This window comes from Nannobrachium achirus (genome assembly GCF_963921795.1).
Source record: "Nannobrachium achirus genome assembly, chromosome: 8".
Classification (NCBI taxonomy): Eukaryota; Metazoa; Chordata; class Actinopteri; order Myctophiformes; family Myctophidae; genus Nannobrachium; species Nannobrachium achirus.
The window spans coordinates 3,208,389-3,227,962 of NC_137817.1; the positions used below are offsets into that span (position 1 = coordinate 3,208,389).

Consider the following 19,574-nt stretch of genomic DNA (forward strand, 5'->3'; position numbering starts at 1 on the left):
GCTGAACTGACGCCACTGGTTTGAATGAATGTAAAATGTTGTGAGGGGGCTTGACTAAACTGACTAATCCTTTTTTTATATATTTAATTTTAAATGAAAGATACCTCTCTCACTGCACTTGGAACAAGTTGAATAAAATACTAAGAAAATGGCCAATCTACAATGAAGCTCTGAACGCACTACGTGGTGTGAGCTTGTAGATCAGCTATTTCTGCTTGAGACCATCGTGTGGAAAAAGTATAGAAATAGGGCTTAAAGGAGTAGTTCACCCCCAAAATGACCTTTTGACCACATGCATTTGGGTCCCCATCCGGAATCAATGGGGGTACACTTACTATGATATTTATGCAACACACAAAATAATATTATGAACTCAAGTCTAGGAAGATAGGAAAAGTCATTTGGGGGCTGAACTACTCCTTTAAGAGGTAAATTAATGTATTGATCCATTAAATACAATGTATTAAAATCCATTTTAATTTAAAACATCAATTAATTAAAATGGATTGAATCATTGCTAAATTGATTGATTGATTGATTGACTGATTGATTGATTGATTGATTGATTGATTGATTGATTGATTGATTGATTGAAGACTGTATTAGAAGTTTGCATAGGAAAAGGTACAGTTTCATGACGGTACAGTTCACTGGTACAAGGTCTACTAAAAGGAGATCCTAGAAAAGAATAAGCTTATTTCCATAGGAAACCATTGAAGTATCTCATATAACATTGAATGGCAGACGGATAGAACACAGCATATGCAGTAGACATAATCAGGAAAAAAAGGAGAAAATAATTTAAAAATAAAAGAATAAAAACATACAGTAGGTATAAAAAACATACAGTAGGTAATTGCTATTGTGTTAAAAGTTGTTTTTGCAGACAGACAGACAGACAGACAGACAGACAGACAGACAGACAGACAGACAGACAGACAGACAGAAGTTGGGAAATCACCCATCGGGCTGGGAGGGGGAGGAGCCTAGTGCCCGGAATCATCTTCTAGAGATGGGATTTATGGTTCTATGAAGTGAGCCGGATCTCTGAGATCCGTTCCTTTCAAAGAGCCGTTCAAAAGAATGGCTCATTTGAGTTACTATAGTTACTTTGTAGATTTTGATTATAATTACAAATAACTTCAACCCTATATAGATTTATTTCTGACATATATTATAGGTACATATTACCTGCCATTTGAAAATAGCCGATCTACAAGCTCACAATGCGTCACAACACGACGCATTGTGAGCTTATAGATCTGCTATTTTCAAATATTTGTTCTACATTTTATTCTTTGGAAAACCTGTGAAACAGGACATTCTGCATAATGAATACTTTCTACTATTGGTACTTTGTATGCTACTTTAATTACATTTTGTATACCAATACGTTTGTACTGTCTATTACTCAAGTATATTAACATTCCAAACTTCTACTTGTGGCAGAGTATTTCCACATTGATTGCAGTAGGCTATTGATATTTTTTACTCAAGTAAAGGCAAGCAATTGAGTAGGCCTACTTTTCCTAGCCTGATACTTCAGTCCGCACATCACCACCCCCTGTTGGTGAAACGTAGTGTGAGATGTCTGGCGCTCGCAGTCAGGCAATACTTTTCCCACCACTGTTCATTAGAAAGGAACTGCTCCCTACTGCGAACACTAAACAAGAAAGGCTCTAACTCGTTCTCCTGCTATACCATCAACATGTGGAACGCCCTCCCACAAGCCTTAAAGGAGAGCAAATCCCTTCAAAATCGGTATGAAAAGTCACCTTCAGGCGGCTGCTACCCGTGACTTGTAAATAGACAAGCCCCCATGCTCCCCCCACCCTTTTTTTCTGCCTTTGTATTTGATGTTATGCTTTTTCTGCTTTTATCCTAGATAAAGTAGGCTACTATGTTCTAGATCCGTCTGTCTTTCAATGTTATACGAGATACTTTAAGTGTGGTTCCTGTGGAAATAAGCCTCGGCTTTCTAGGATCTCCTTTTAGTTGACCTTGTACCAGTGATTTGTACTGTCATGAAACTGTACTTTTTTCTATTGCTGACTTCTAATCAATTATTCAATCAATAGAAAAAGGGGGGAAAAAAAGAAAAAGAAAATAACGGATCCCATCGTTCATTTCAAAGAGCCGTTCAAAAGACTCGATTCGTTCTCGAACGTCCCATCTCTATCTTCTAGTGACAGTTACTTCCTTCCTAGTAGAAAACAACAGTCACAATGTGATCCACGCTGGAGATCTATGTGTGTAAGAAGTGACAAACAACCCAGTGAAGCATGGTGGACCCAGCGCTACTGACAGCTGTACTACTGAACACACAACCTCACAGTAAGTGGAACATTTATGAAACTGTGTTGTTTTTATGAAGACGTTGTGAAATTAATGTGGTCGCTGACAGTCTGACTGTTGTTGTTGCTTCACATTGGGTAAGGAAGGCACACTAAGGCAGCTACTGGGTAACGGGTCACCTCGCCAAAAATCCAACTCGCCAAATTGTCCGCCAAAAATCCAACTCGCCAAATTGTCCACGCTCATTGGGCAGGCATGTCAAAGCTCCTGGATTCGCCAGGATGATTGGCAATTACATCTACTATGTTAAATATTTTCTGGGGGAGGACCCCCAGATGAGAAGTCATTATTAAATTATTAAGGATGTCTTACTTTGCTTCAGTCATCAAATCTGTACACCTCCATTTGGCATTTTAAGGCTGAAATTGTACCCATGCTAGTAAAGCAAGCCTAATAAAAGTATCAAACATGCACAAAATTCAACAGAACACAGGGAAATATATATCTGTTAAGAAGTTTTGGGGGGAGGACCACCAGACCCCTGTTGGGGAGTTCCGCACACCCCCTAAAAAATAAATCTCCTGGATTCTCCTGGACTAACGGTCTAATGTTGACAACCCTGCACATTAGCGAGGTGTCCTAGCAAGCTGATTTGGCGAGATGGATTTTTGGCGAAGTGACTGGTATTCGTTGCTTCACATTGTGTAAGGAAGGCACAGCAGGCAGCTACTGCAGTTGCTCTGGTCCGCTCTGACAGGCTGTTGACTCAAAGACTAGACCAGGATTCCTCAGCCACTACGAGAGCTCAACTTGAGTCAAAATAAACTAAACTACTTCACTACTCACCAAACCAAAGGTAGTTTTGCGTTGTTGAAAGTCTATTCTCCGCGGTGGAGAACCTCTCAGCACCCCACCCACTCTGTAAAATACACTTTTTTTTAAAACTAAACTAAAAATAAAAAGTATTGTGTTTTGCTCCACCGTGCCCCCTACAGATCTATTACCATTGACCATAACCGTTAGGGGGCACTGTGGATTAAAACACAATACATTTCCGTCTGGCAAACATGTTTTATTTTCTGCTCAAAAAGTGTATTTTACAGAGTGGGTGGGCTGATGACAGGTTTCCCACCGTGGAGAATAGACTTTCAACAACACAAAACTACCTTTGTTTAGGTGAGTAGTGAAGTAGTTTAGTTTATTTTGACTCAAGTTGAGCCTTCGTAGTGGCAGAGAAATCCTGGTGTAGTCTTTTAGCCTGCCGCCTGTCAGAGCGTCAGAGAGACCTCGCTAAAGCTCTGGACCAGAGCTGTGATTGATTGATTGATTGATTGATTGATTGAAGAGTTTATTAGCAGTTTGCAGTAGGAAAAAGTAGGCTTACAGTTTCATGACAGCATAAATCACTGGTGCAAGGTCAACTAAAAGGAGATCCTAGTAAGCTTTACAGCTTATTTACACAGGAACCACTTTTGCAGTAGCCTATAATGCAGGGGTCCGAGTCAGCAACCTTTTTGAAATTAAGTACCATGTTTTTATTTTCTAGAGCAGGGGTTTTCAAAGTGGGTGACGGGGCACCCTGGGGTGCCGTGATGTCAGTCCAGGGGTGCCCCGAGATAATTTGGAATTCATCAATATCACTACATCAAAATCACTTCACTATGCTTAGTAAAACAGACCTGATTTGCACTGTACTTGATGAGTTATTTTTCCATCTGCGACAACTCTCTTCACCAAAAATAGCAGATCTACAAGCTCACGACAACGCGTCACGTTGTGAGCTTGTAGATCGGCTATTTTTGGTGAACCTTCCCCCCAGAATAGGCATGCTGGCGTTCAAGTGGTTAAACGTCAAGTTAAGTACGTTATTTTCAGTCAGTTCTGATATTTCTCCAATATGATGTAAGATTCAAAAAATTAACAGAGTAACTCAGGGGTGCCGTGGATGAAAAAGTTATTTACAGGCCGTGTCAACATACATTTTAATGACAAATATTTTGTCATATTTTGATTGGCAGGACATTGTTATAACGATCATTAGACAGCAATAACCCACCTATCTCCCCGACTCCCTACCCAGTCAGAGTTCAACGTTTTAATGACTGTATAATTTTGTGAAAGATGTATATTTGCGTAAAACTTCATTTAATTGACCACGTAAAAAAAAAAAAAAAGATTTGTTTTTAAAATATAAATCCTCTCTCACACTTCTGCCAGTGTGATCACCCTCCCCTTTGCCAATGTTGACAAGGTTGCCTACCCCTGCTATAATGTATATCACATAGACCTGTAGTAGGAGAATCTGCATTTCTGCAATCGTATTAAAACACTTATGTGCATGTCAAATGCACGTGAGATATAGAACATTGTTTAATAGAGTTTATAGGAGCTGTTTGGAGTCCAATGAATAATTGACATGGTGAGAAGAAGTCTTAAAACAGTGGTGAAAAGTAAGCACATTTACTTAAGTACTGTACTTAAGGTATTTGTACTAAAACTTGAGTATTCACAGTTTTCCAATACTTTTAATTCTACTCCACTACATCTCGGATCAAAATATTGTACTTTAACTACACTATACATTTATTTGAGAACTTTAGTCACTAGTTTGTATATTGATTATTATTACAAAACATCAACTGCTTCAACCCTATATACATTTTGATCTACAAGCTGTCAATGTGTCGTGATGCGATGCATGGGAAATGGGACACTCTGCATAATGAGCACTTTCTGCTTAAAGTACATTTTGATGCCAATAGAGAGAATATGAGAGATAGAGACCTTTAACCACGCCTTAATTAATCTTTGCTCACACTTACAAAAACCTCAGGACATTCTACAACATATGTGTAGAGGTATCAAAACAAATACATTATATTTAAAACCACTTTTATTTTTCTTTATTTTTCCCCCCCTAAAAAGCCAAGACCAACGATTCTTGCTCAATACTGCACAGGACATCCTCTTGCCCCCACATGTAAACAAATTCTTCCAGACGAGAAATCATTTTGTAATATGAAAACTCTATTCTTATTCGAGCTGCAACCAATCCCTTTGTCATGAGTTCTGCTTTAACTGACCATACTCCCTGGAATTTGTTCCTCCTTGAAAGCCAGATACCCATTTTTACTTGTGCAACCAAAAAGTTAAGAAGTCCCACTCGTGCCTTTTGTGATGCTTTATACTTTGGCCCAAATATAAACATCTCATCACTTAGCACTTCATTAAACCCTCTAAACCATCCCTGTAGCAACGCAAACAGACTACCAAGCCTTGGGCACCTTAACCATAGATGTTCTAGTGTCTCGTCCTCCTGACAAAAAGGACAGTTTTTACTGGCCCTAGAGTCAATGTGTGCCACATGTCTGTTAGTAGCCACGGCCCCATGCACTATCCTCCACTGTAGATCTGTTAGTAGCCACGGCCCCATGCACTATCCGCCACTGTAGATCTGTTAGTAGCCACAGCCCCATGTACTATCCTCCACTGTAGATCTGTTAGTAGCCACGGCCCCATGCACTATCCTCCACTGTAGATCTGTTAGTAGCCACGGCCCCATGTACTATCCTCTACTGTAGATCTGTTAGTAGCCACGGCCCCATGCACTATCCTCCACTGTAGATCTGTTAGTAGCCACGGCCCCATGTACTATCCTCTACTGTAGATCTGTTAGTAGCCACGGCCCCATGTACTATCCTCCACTGTAGATCTGTTAGTAGCCACGGCCCCATGTACTATACTCTACTGTAGATCTGTTAGTAGCCACGGCCCCATGTACTATCCTCTACTGTAGATCTGTTAGTAGCCACGGCCCCATGTACCATCCTCCACTGTAGATTTGTTAGTAGCCACGGCCCCATGCACTATCCGCCACTGTAGATCTGTTAGTAGCCACGGCCCCATGCACTATCCGCCACTGTAGATCTGTTAGTAGCCACGGCCCCATGCACTATCCTCCACTGTAGATCTGTTTGTAGCCACGGCCCATGTACTATCCTCTACTGTAGATCTGTTAGTAGCCACGGCCCCATGCACTATCCTCCACTGTAGATCTGTTAGTAGCCACGGCCCCATGCACTATCCGCCACTGTAGATCTGTTAGTAGCCACGGCCCCATGTACTATCCTCCACTGTAGATCTGTTAGTAGCCACGGCCCCATGCACTATCCGCCACTGTAGATCTGTTAGTAGCCACGGCCCCATGCACTATCCGCCACTGTAGATCTGTTAGTAGCCACGGCCCATGTACTATCCGCCACTGTAGATCTGTTAGTAGCCACGGCCCCATGTACTATCCTCTACTGTAGATCTGTTAGTAGCCACGGCCCCATGCACTATCCGCCACTGTAGATCTGTTAGTAGCCATGGCCCATGTACTATCCGCCACTGTAGATCTGCAGTGCGTTTCTCCACTGGACTTTTGTACATGGTCCTCCAGCTGCCCCTTGGAGAAGAGCCTGGTGCAAGGACTTCCGACCACCTTGACTCCTTTACTCCAACCAGTTTGTCCTTGTTGTTGACCTTGACACTCACTGCATATAAGGTCTTACTCGTCAGCTCCTGTAGGTCTCCCAGTGTTGGTGTCTTGAAGGAGAGTAGCAGTCCGTCCTCCTCTTCCCATTGGTCTACTGCTGCAGAGACCTCTAGGGCTTCCATTCTGCCCGTCATCAGGCTCCCTTCCCAGAGCCTGTCTGAGCGGCCCAGGCAGTGAACATGAACATACCACCTCCCTCAACAGCTGCTGCAGGAACCGAAACGACTTCAATGAGAGAGAGAGGGAGAGAGAGAGAGAGAGAGAGAGAGGGAGAGAGAGGGAGAGGGAGAGGGAGGGAGAGAGAGAGAGAGAGAGAGAGAGAGAGAGAGAGAGAGAGAGAGAGAGAGAGAGAGAGAGAGAGAGAGAGAGAGAGAGAGAGAGAGAGAGAGAGAGAGAGAGAGAGAGAGAGAGAGAGAGAGGGGGAGAGAGGGGGAGAGAGGGGGGAGAGAGAGAGAGACGGAGGGACGAACAGACGGACGGACGGATGTTAATCAGGGGTAGACATTAAGGGAAATTTACTACTGGCCCTCAGGGCCAGTGGATGTTGATGATCACTGGCCCTGACACGCGTGTGCACGCAAAACTTGCGTCCTCGTTCATCTTCGATACCAGCGTCTTTTTTTTGGTTATGAATTGAGTACATAGGACCCCAATGCCAAACAAGCCATTGAGCTTTCTGTGGTTTAAATCCTTTCAGTAGAAGTTGTATCAGTGAACTGTACTGTCCTGTCCCTTTTGCCATTCAAAATATCATCCCCCATAAATATAGGCCTGCTCCTAACACCAGCTGTAGCCTGTTTAACTGGTGAGGGCCCCAGCCCAGATCGGGTGGATTGACAGCTGTCTGTCTGCCTTCCCAGGATCTCCTAATTTGGGGTTAATTAGCCTAGGATCAAGGCTATCAAAGCTGTATTTTATAGATGATATAAAATAAAATAATTGCATCATATTTATAAACTGTGTATACATTCCTGCTCCAGCTAGTCAGTTATACAGAAGATAGGACAGCAATTATAGAAATATTAGACCTTAACTGTGGAATGTTCAATCATGTATGCCTATGTGTTACATTACTTAAGGCCATTTTCTAAATATTTGACTTTTTTAACATGTAGAAAAAGAATTGCCAAATTTGACATCAAAGTTCCCACTCTTCCTTATAGTGCCCATGTGTTACATGATGCATCCATCTCTGACACTGAGACACTCCATTGACCATTCTCATCTTCTCGTTTGATATACATATTCTCAATAGGCTACATACAGTACACGTTGATTCTAAATATTTACAACAGTTAAAAGAAACTAATTTGCCGAATGTGTTCCACGCACACGCCACGCACACACACACACACACACCACACACACACACACACACACACACACACACAACAATCTGTAGAAGCTAACGCTGTTTAGCTGTTAGCAGCATCAACGGAGCCGAACGCATGGATGTGAATGAGCGTGTCAGCGTGGAGCATAGAGGATGGGGCGTTCATGAACGAATCGAGTCTTTTGAACGGCTCTTTGAAATGAACGATGGGATCCGGTTCGCAGTATAGGGAGCCGTTCCTTTTGTAAATGAACGGCTCTTTGAAAGGAACGGATCTTAGAGATCCGGCTCACTTCAAAGAGCCATAAATCCCATCTGTAGTGGAGCCACTCCACTGTGACTGCAGCGCTGTGCGCAAGCACGCAGAAGGTAACTTTGATCTGGATCACGCAACGCTATATTTTAGCAGTAATTACGAGACGATTTCACCGAAATTATTACAAAACAGTTACAGTACCACAGGGAATACATGTGAAATTAGATATAAACGTTATTACTTGTTTTATTTTCAAGGCATTAAATTCACTGGCCCAAACGGGCAAGTCCTGGTGAGTTCTGGTGGCCCTGTCACTCTAAAAAGTACATACGGGCCAGCGGGCTGGTTCTAATGTCGACTCCTGTTAATTGTGTGTGAGTCCAGATCCAGTGGTTTTATGGATGAATCGAATTCCCGAAAACCAGCATAAAGACTCATTCCCACTGGGCCAGATGACAGATCTCTTTCTCCATTCAAGTGGATGGTAAAATACAGATAAAAGAATATAAATATCTGTCACAGATACAAAAAAAAAAAAAATCTGTGACGGATATTTAGATATTTTTTTTTTATCTGTGGTCTTACCATCCACCTGAATGGAGAAAGAGATTTTATCTGGCCCAGTGGGAATGGGCATTAACCCCAGTGGCGTCAGTTCAGAAAAAGCTAAGGTATGGCAACATGACTGGTGTCTTGCACGAGTGCCTTAGCAACAGGCATGATACATTTATTTTAAGGAGTACATTAAAACTTTCACCCCGTTTCTACGGTTTCTTGGGTTGGATATGGCAGCCTGGAACGGTTGTTCAAGTGCAGCTAAACTTGGCATGTTAGTAAACGTGCCACAATTAACAATAATGCATTGCACCTGTGCAGCTGAACTGGAGAACCTGGGAATATACCATTCTCTCAAGATGGAGAGAATATAATTATAATACCTTGTTAAAAGTGACCATTTGTAAAATTTTAGTGTAATTTAACACAAACTCTGCCATCAAAATACCCCTTTGTACCCCTTCTCTGCCATGCCCGTAGAGCCCGTAAATGTAATAAAAATTAATTAAAAAACATTTTTTTATCGAATCGCAACTAAAATAGGCCGGAACTAATGCTCCGTGATCGGTTTTCTACACGGACACATTATTGAGCGGACCACTTTAACATTGGAGTCCCTGAAGCGGAAGTCCGTCCTCTATTTTGGCCCAGCTTACTGTCTACACTCCGCGGCTTACAGATGGAGAATTTATTGATCAATTGAAAAAGTTTCAACGGATTTGAGAAGCTGATGGAATACGCGAACACACGAGCAGTGTCTGACTGGACGAGCGCCACGTTAACAGGTAGGACTCGGAGAAGCCGGCAGTGAAAGACATAGAGAAATTAACGGGCTTTACGGCCGTAAACTACGAATGAGTTAACATAATAACCAGCACAGATAGACAAAAGAGACATTCATGGATTTATATTTAAAAGTAACAGTTATTTTCCCCCCTGGACCCAGGGTATGGCAGCTGCACACCCTGCCATACCCAATTGACGCCCCTGATTAACCCCCTCCTCCCCCCCCCCCCCCCCCCCCCCCCCCCCAGTCTCAGACAGTCCTGTACACCTTGTCGGTTTTAGCCGTTTGCTGTGTACAACAATTTACAGTGTGCTTCTGAACGGAGCACTAAATCATCTGCCCAAGGTTCCCCCCTCCCTCCCTCCCTAACCCACCTCTCTCTCTCATCTCTCTCTCTCTCTCTCTCTCCCTCTCTCTCTCTCTCTCTCTCTCTCTCTCTCTCTCTCTCTCTCTCTCTCTCTCTCTCTCTCAGTGTGATCTGAGTCAGCATCGTAGAGGGACTCAGAGGGACTCGACACACGTTTTATCCGCTGGCGTCCTTAGAGCTGAGCTGCTGCCTTACAACCCTGCCGTCGATGTAAGTAACACATTTCACCTTGTTTTCACTGTTTCTGTTATTATGAACACATGGCGTTATTAAATATACATACATATACATACATATTACATACACATCATGGTGTGGACTATCTTACCTGGAATACTATCATGTTCTGTTTGGGTGTTTTGCCATATATTTTTCCATCTTACCCATACTGTATATACAGTATACCCATGTCTCTTGTCAAGTGGAAACCCCATTATGTTCAAAACTGTTTACTTTTCAGGATTGAAATTCAATACAAACAAGCACAAAACACCTTGCTTCAACGCTGCGTTTCAATCTTGTAGATCTGCTATTTTTCATACTTTATTGTGAATGTGACGCTGTTGTAGTATTAATTTACAACCTAAAAGAAAACACTACAAATGTGAAACTTGGAGATACTCGGTCTGTAATATACTCCATGCTGTTTCTAGTGTTGGTGCCTTCCATGCATAATACAACATGTAGCTATAGTTCCAGACAAAGGACATTGAGAAATTACATCTGTAATAATCTCAAAATGGATTAGTTGTCATACAATAATAACAATTAATTAGTTTATCTATTTGTTTGTTTTTTCATGTGATTCTCATTATCATCCCAATATCAGTGTTCTGCGTGTGATAAATGCGGTGTCTTTGTGTAGCTTTGTCGTCTACAGTCTAAGCCATTTCTTTGCCCTCATAATGATGAATGAAAATTCACGTTACGTGCAATAGTTTTGTACATTAATGTGCATTAATACAGTCAAAGGAGATTATGTCCTGTAGACCAGAGGTCTTCAACAGGGGGTCCGGGACCCCTAGGGGGGTCCTCAGAGTTACTACAGGGGGGCCGCCAAATCTTTGTGTGATAAGATCAGGTTTTTTACATTAATCACTGGAACCCTAGCATCCCTATTCTGTGGAACATTAGCGAGGCGTTGTGAGCTTGTAGATCGGCTATTTTTTGGCAAAGAGGTTTGGTGTAGAGGGGGAAAAGAGCAGACTAAGTACAGAGTGAAAGGTCAAGTTTATGAAGTATGGACGGTTCAAGTGGTTAAATATCTGATAACACAAATTGACATGAATCCAAAATACACTGATGACTGTGCTGTCAAACAGTGAAACTATATGGAATCTATGAACAGGTTGTGGGGGTCCCTGCTTCATCTCTCTCTCAACTAAGGGGTCCTTGGCCTGAAAACGTTGAAGACTCCTGCTGTAGACCGTAAGACTTGTGTCTTCTTGGTCCTCCTTCCTTTTCTCCCTCGAATCTCTCTTAAATGCTATGAGTTGTGAGCTTGTAGACGGGTCTGTTTTTGTTTTCCTATTTCTGCTGAATGCTCACCTCGTATGACTTATGACTTGGCCCAGACTGGAGAGGCTAGGGTTCATTCATGTGGGAGTTGATGAGAAACCATTCGTTGAGATTTCATTGTGGTTTCTATCGGAAACGAAACCTCTTATCTTTTTAACTTTTTGCCCTTTTTTTCCGCTTTCCCCGTAAATGTACAGCCTACTTGATCATACCATAGTGTCACTAACAAAAAGATCAAAGTAGCAGCGTTTTGAATTTGTACATCTGCTATTTTTGATATTTAAAAGAAGGAATGCTGCTTGCATTGTGTTTTATTGTAACCGTCAGTTCACAGTTACTATCAAAACCTTGACCAGCTGTCCGTCAGTCACACGTCACACGTCACACTTTTGCCCTGCTCATATCTCTGCAACCATTGCCCCGATCCATGCCAAATTTTGCACACACACTCCTTGCCTGCCAAACCACAATTCACCCATCAATTCTCACATGACCCTCTTCTAGCGCCACCATGAGGCCGGTTCTTGTAAAACACATTTTTGGGCCCTGCTCCTACAAATTCTGCCCGAAAATCACGCAAAAATCGGTAACAGTATGTCTACACTCATGTCATCAACATGGATCTCATATTAGCGCCACTATCAGGGCGATTTTTCAAAAACATTTTTGGACACTGCTCCTACACATTTTGCCCTAAAATCATGCTGTGACCTGACGGTGGCTTATCTCCCGATTAGGGAGTCTTACTGGTTCCTATTTGGTTGGTTAGGTCGGTCTGTCTGTCTGTCTGTCTGTCTGTCTGTCTGTCTGTCTGTCTGTCTGTCTGTCTGTCTGTCTGACTGAGTGAGTTTCCGTTTTGACTGACAAGCTTTTGCCGCAGAAAGGCAGTGCAGTATCGATCGTTTGGTGTAATTTGATTTCCTTTAAAACAAATGACCATTTTCTATCTCTCTCTGTCATCTCTCTCCTCTCTCTCTCGCTCTCTCTGTCTCTCACCCACCACTCTCTCTCTCTCTCTGTCTTTCTCCTCTCTTTCTCTCTGTCTCTCACCCACACCCACTCTCTCTCTATGTCTCTCTCTCTCTCTCTCTCTCTCTCTCTCTCTCTCTCTCTCTCTCTGGGGAGTGAGGCTGTAATCCGGGGGCGGGGCTAATGGCTTGCTGTGTCCCAGACAGGGAGGATCGATGGTGGTCTTCTTAGAGTTTACAGTAGGAATTTGGAGTCATTAAAACAAAGTAAAAAGCAGATCTTCCGTATCGACGCTGCTCATCGACGGCTCTGGCCACTAATGAGACGCTGGGAGAAAAACGTACGACCAGCAGAATGGATAATGAGATCTAAGGATTAAAACATGCTGATTGATAAGATACCGATTAATACCAGTGATTAATTCACTATAAACTGATTGATACCTGATTAATACCAGTGATTAATTCACTGTAGACTGATCACCTGCTGTTTGATGCACCGTTTGATGCATGTTTATAGGCAGGGCAAGTGATATTCTTTTTAGTTAAAGTACAACTTAGTTTTTTACAACAAGGGTTCATATTTTAGATAGTCATTAGAGAAAAGTAAAGATGAGTGTTAAAATGTTTTCATTTACTGCCTTCTATCGTTTTAGTGAATTTAAAGATGTAGATTTACATGCATGCCCCCCCCAAGTTGGTGGGCATGCATGCAAGTGGCTAAATATGTATTTTTAGACACAATAAGCCCATTCCCAAGATGCACCGCAATCTTTCATGGGAAGATGTGACTTATGGGGGCTGGTGTAAATAGTAACAAAGAAATTGCCGGATTATTCTGTCTAAATATACATATGTATCCACTTGTGTACGCATGCCCCCACCCACTGAAATCAAAATACTAAAATCGCTAAAACAATAGAAATTTGCTGCCCTTGTTGTAAAAAAACAAAGTTCCAATTGTCTCTGCTCATTCATGCTCAGGAGGACACAGATTGTTTAATCTCTATCCTGACTGAGTTCTCTCTCCTGATTGGATAAAATTGGTATCCTGTCCTGAAAATGAAAGAGACTCAAACACTCTATAGAAATGAGTGTTATCATCCATCCATCTTCAACCGCTTATCCGGAATCGGGTCACAGGAGTAACAGTTCCAACTGAGACTTCCAGATTTCCTTATCCTGCGCAACTTCCCCCACTCCCTCAGGGAGTATACCGAGGCGTTCCCAAGCCAGTTTGGAGATATAATCCTTCCATCTGGTCTTAGGTCTGCCACGGGGTCTCCTCCCAGTGGGACGTGCATCGAGGACCTTCCTAGGAAGGCGCTCGGGGGGCATCCGTACTAGATGCCCCAACCACCTAAGCTGACTCCTTTCCAAGTGAAGGAGCAGCGGTTCTACTCCAAGTCTCTCTCGGGTGACTGAACTTCTCACCCTATCTCTAAGGGAGATAACAGCCACCCTTCTGAGAAAACTCATTTCGGCCGCTTGTACCCGAGACCTTATACTTTCAGTCATGACCCACACTTCATGACCATAGGTGAGAGTGGGAACGAAGATTGCTCGAGTGTTATCAGAATACAATAATAACAACAACAACACACACGTATTTTAACCAAAGAAAATCACATTATAGGCAAACATCTTGGGATCTTGGGAACCACATGGAAATGGCATAAAAAAAGTATAAAACTTAAAACATGTGAATTCTTTTTTTGGTGACCTACTGGTCGTATCTGCGTACATAACGGTGCTTCCTGGCAGAAACGTATTATCTCCATATTGGGTAGAATCCGATACTTCTGTGACCGTGGAGAGTGGAGGTCCGTTTCTCAGTGGTTTTGTCAACTATGAAGGTTAAATAACAAATTGAGCTCCCATGGCCCTCGCAAAAATGCAGGCAAAATGTTTGACAGCCACTGAAAGTTTGTTTCTCATTCACTTACTATACACTATACTAGGAAGGAAAAAAACTACCCCCCAAAAATCTGCTTTAACCCTGCAAGACCCAAATTAATTTCTACTGGCCAAAAAAAAAAAAAAAAAAAAGAATCAGATGGTGTTGTAGCAGTCCTAATCACAGGAAAATGTCATGTTAAAACATTTATATTGTTTTTGTAAGGTTTTATAGCCATAAATCATAAATCATGCTCTAATTTGCATTTTGGGGATATTTTTCACAATATTAACATATGCACGTGTTCTAGACATTCTAATGGGTTCGCTGGGCCTTGCAGGGTTAAATAGCATGTGAGGGGTCAAACTAGGGGTTTTTAATGATTCTGAATCCACTGCAAGCATTTGTTTTGCATGAAAAACATTCCGGCCTGACGAAACTATGGTTTAGTGATGAGTCATCACTTTTCACTGTATTTTGGGGTTACAGCGAATTTTAGGGCTGGCAGGTTGGAAGTGGTTCATATTTAACGAGGAGTGTCCGTTACAATCAAATGATTCATCAAGTTACTGGACATAACGTGTCCCAGTCTGTGGTAAGGGACGAGGCAGAGACATGGCTGTGGAATGCTGTGGTCCTGTTTAGTGAGTCTACATCTATTTCTGTTCTCCCAGGGTAGTCTGTAAAACTATTGAATTGGACCCATGGGTCTGGCCTTGTTGCCTGCTTAAATCTATCAACTAATAATATTAGCTTCACTGGTGCTTTCTCTCTCTATCTCTCGCTCTGCGTTTTAGAATGAGTGTCAATTCAACTGTCTAGACCCGGGGTCTTCAACAGGGGGTCCGGGACCCCTAGGGGGTCCTCAGAGTTCCTACATGGGGTCCTCCAATTCTTTGTATGGTAGAAACCTTTTTTCATGAGAACTTTAGCCAAGAATAGCAAATCTACAAGCTCACAACGCCTCGCGCTGCGAGGCGTTGTGAGCTTGTAGATCTGCTATTCTAGGAAGAGGTTTGGTGTAGAGGGGAAAAGAGAAGACTAGAGAGTACAGAGTGAAAGGTCAAGTTTATTAAGTATTGACGGTTCAAGTGGTTAAATATCTGAAAACACAAATTGACATGAATCAAAAACACACTGATGATTGTGCTGCCAAACTATATGGAATCTATGAACAGGTTGTGGGGGTCCCTGCTTCATCTCTTTCTCAACTAAGGGGTCCTCGGCCTGAAAACGGTGAAGACCCCTGGTCTAGACTATTATACCAACAAGTCAGGAAAGTCTGTTATTACTTCATGTTTGTTCAAGATAAACACATTTACAGTACATGTACTGTACAGCTGGGTGGGGTTGCACCACCTCACACTAAGTTCAAACGTAGCCTAGTTGTAACGTAAATGGCTTCTAAGTCAAGACTTACGCATTACTAAAATTTCAGCTGTTGCACCACTCTAACGTAAGTAACTACTAAATATTTACACCAGCCTTTGGGCAGCACTATGTCCTTACTAAGTAACCTATCTCTATGGGAGTAGAGCAACTACACTACTAACGTGGCAGACAGCATTATATCGGCTATTTAATTAATTCAACAATGAAACGACCCATCTGTTTAACACATACATTAAGCCCTATATACATTTCGGCCATATGAAAATAGCCGATCTACAAGCTCACAATGTGTCTGCTATTAATGGAGTATTTCTATATTGCAGGATTGATACTTTTTTAATTCATTTGAGTACTTTCTCAACCACTGCATAAAGCCGCGGCAGATATACAGCACAACAGCGACTTGAACGTTGCTCTTCTCCCCTCCAATATGCCCTGCCCTGCGTTACTTCACAACAGGGCAAAATGTATGAGGGGCCAATATAATGTGTGATACAATCCGTGTGCAGGGATGCGCTCGCCATGAGCACGCATATGACTTTTGTACATGCCAGTGGAGAGACGGAGCTCTGTCTGTTGACAAAAGACGATACAAGCTTTACTTCCTTACTAGAAACAGTTCACTTTCATTGGATTCGGGAGCTATGACGTCATTTTATGCGACTATACTTTACTTTAGTAAGAGTCTACGCATTACTAGTTACGTTACGCCTTAAGCAGTCGTGGTGCAACACCTGTTAGTAACTCACTTAGTTACAAACTAACTAGTAGTTACTAAGCCTCTAGTAAGGACTTTACTCCCTAACTTAGGGCAGAAGTTCTGGTGGTGTAACCTGCCCCAGGGCAGTGCAGAGAGCGCTGAGGGGGCAGGTGCTCAAACCCCAGAAAAGGACACATACAGTATATGAGCTCGCGCCGATTTTTGGGGTTGTCTTTTTGTGGGGGCACGTTGTGCCATTTCACACCAGACATGTAGTACATTGGATGTCTTATGCTATGGAGCAAGATGTCCTACAAAAACCTGTGACAATTATTTGTCAAATGTTCATCTTGATAAGGGCCAGGGATGTTGGGCATAATAGACACATGCCTGCTGTACACATACACATTTGAGTCCAGGCGTGCAACAGTTAATCAAACTTATAGATGTAATTGATGATGGAAAATAATCCATAATTGATACTTTGATAAAATACATTATTTATGTAACAAGTGCATCTCTCCATTCCGACACTAACCCTGTCTCTTACCCTAACCCTAACCTTAACCTCTATGGAAGTGTTGCCACTCCGACAATAAGAAGTCACTGTCGGAGTGGCGACATGTCGGAATGGAGAGAGCCCCCCTTTATATTCAGTCTCTATTTGGTGCTTGTCATTTAAGCGAAATGTTTTCAAAAATGTCAACTTTCTTTGACAAAAGGGTGAAAATAGCAGAACCACAAGCTCATGATACGTCTCAATTGGTTAGTCGACTCATGGTATATTTGTTTGTTTTGTTTTATACACGCTTCCCAGTTATTTGATAAATTAAAAACGTAATTGATAGAATAATTGCTAATAAAATAATCAATAGTTGCAGCTAGGGGTGTAACGATACATTTTAACAACGATACGATACGCATCACGATACATGGTTAACGATACGATACATGGACGATATTGGTTCATTCATGGCGATACGATACGATTCGATTCAATGATTTAAAATTGATATAGTAACTATTTAGCAAAGAAATTAAATCTGTGAAAAACGTGTAGAAAATCCATTATTATGGAAGTAAACGCTGTGATTGTCTAGCAAATACATGGACATTATATTTCAACACATATGGACAAACCCACCTTGACATGAACACAGAGATTACACACATTCATCAATAGACCAAGAGTAGCTATATGGAATGGAAAGGTAATTAGACCCCTCTTTTTAATTTCCCCTCTTAAAATTGCCAAATACAAGGCTCAAATACTTAGTTTCCATACAATCAATTATTTGCATTGCAAAACGATTCGATACCGATACAAAGCCAAAACGGTATGATATTTCGCTTTTGAAAACGATATAGCAGATCATTGCAAATTCAAATCGATTTTTCGATTCATTTACTAAATTGTTACACCCCTAGTTGCAGCCCTGTTTGTTTCATTTTGTAAAAAAGAGTGACTCTATGTTTCCAGTTGAGCAGTCCTGCTGACAGAACACAACAGATCACAAATCAGAGGGAGCTGGGATCAGGTTTAATCTGCAGGGCTTTGGGTTTGAGGCCGCAGCACCGAGTCAGCTCTCCTTGAGGTGTCAAATGACTTACTGTTGTTGTTGTCCACTGGTGCAGGGAATTGTGCCGTTTTTAATTCACAACAATATGAATACTAAAGAGTTGGTATATTATCATCTCCTCTTCTATGCAAGGTGACATTCTAAATGCCTCGGTGAAAAAGGAAAGAAAAAAAAATCCTAGAAGGATTAAACCTGAAGCGTGAATTTCCATCTGGTTTCACTTCATTATCCAGTCCGCTGCTGCTCCCATGAATCCCATCGCAGCCGTTGTTATGAGAGTGTCTGCCGACGAGGGAGTCCTCACTGATTAGTTCATCCCCATAACCAATCGCATCATTTGATAAGTCACCTAATTTGGTGTAACACTAACTATTTCACTAGACTGTGGGTTTCTGAATAGCCTGACACTAAGCCTGAATTTCCTATAGCCGGGGAGCCACAGGCCCAAAATTTGATAGGACATGTGATGTCATAACATACTTTTTATTTTAGTTTTTTCTATTCATTTGGTCAATAAGGTACACAGAATGAGAGGCCTGCTCTGCCAGAAACATTGCGAAAAAAAAAGTCCCATCGACGTCACTACAGGAAAAGAATACAAACAAAAATCTGCTTTAAGTAGCATGTGAGGGGTCAAACTAGGGGTTCTTCATGATTCTGAATCCATTGCAAGCATTTGTTTTGCATGAAAAACATTCCTTAGGCTAGATGTAAGCCCCACAAAACGGTGAAAGTCACAGTTTTGAGAGGCCTCTCATTCTGTGTACCTTAATGACCAAATTAATAGAAAAAACAAAAATTAAAAGTATGTCTTGACATCACAGGTAAAACCCTATTCTTTGAGCTTTTGGGCCTGTGGCTCCCCGACTACTATCACTTCATTATTCTTGTGAGTCTTTTCAAAACTGTTTCTGAATGTCTCACACAGTTTGCTTTCATCGTCTCCTAGCACTGATGGCTGAATCTCCAACAGAGAAAACACAGCAACGCCAGACCCTGAGAGACCATAGAATGTTTGAACTGTAGTGACTATAGTGATAGAAAGCAACGTTATTAAGGTTTTAAGAAGAGTCCGTCCGACCAGGCTACTAGTTTGTCCTCTGCATCATCAATTCTGCAATATATTAGCCCTATTCTGGGCTTGTCATTACAGATCAATCAATTAATCAATCAATCAATCAATCAATCAATCTACAAGCTCATGTGTCACATCACGATGCATTGTGAGCTTGTAGATCTGCTGTTTTTGAAACCGTTTGACATTTTTTAAAACCTTTAAACAATAATTGCATGCCCAAAATAGTCATCAGAAATCAGGACACCTCAGTGACATAAATGTCGATAAAGAGGTCATCAAAAAAGTGAAATGACGACTCACATATCTAGGGC

The 19,574-nt window shown here is 41.8% G+C and overlaps 1 protein-coding gene across 1 annotated transcript in view; it reads left to right on the forward strand.

Annotated features, from left to right (window-relative positions):
• Nucleotides 1-2,208: 2,208 nt before the first annotated feature.
• The window catches only part of il1rap (interleukin 1 receptor accessory protein), a gene marked incomplete at its 3' end in the record, with an annotated part of 101,705 nt that continues 84,339 nt past the window's right edge, over nucleotides 2,209-19,574 (forward strand). Inside the window, exons 1-2 of the mRNA XM_080731138.1 lie at nucleotides 2,209-2,334; nucleotides 10,236-10,340. Coding sequence (XP_080587264.1) covers nucleotides 10,339-10,340 — 2 coding nt within the window. The 5' untranslated portion in view covers nucleotides 2,209-2,334; nucleotides 10,236-10,338. The remainder of the gene's footprint in view (nucleotides 2,335-10,235; nucleotides 10,341-19,574) is intronic.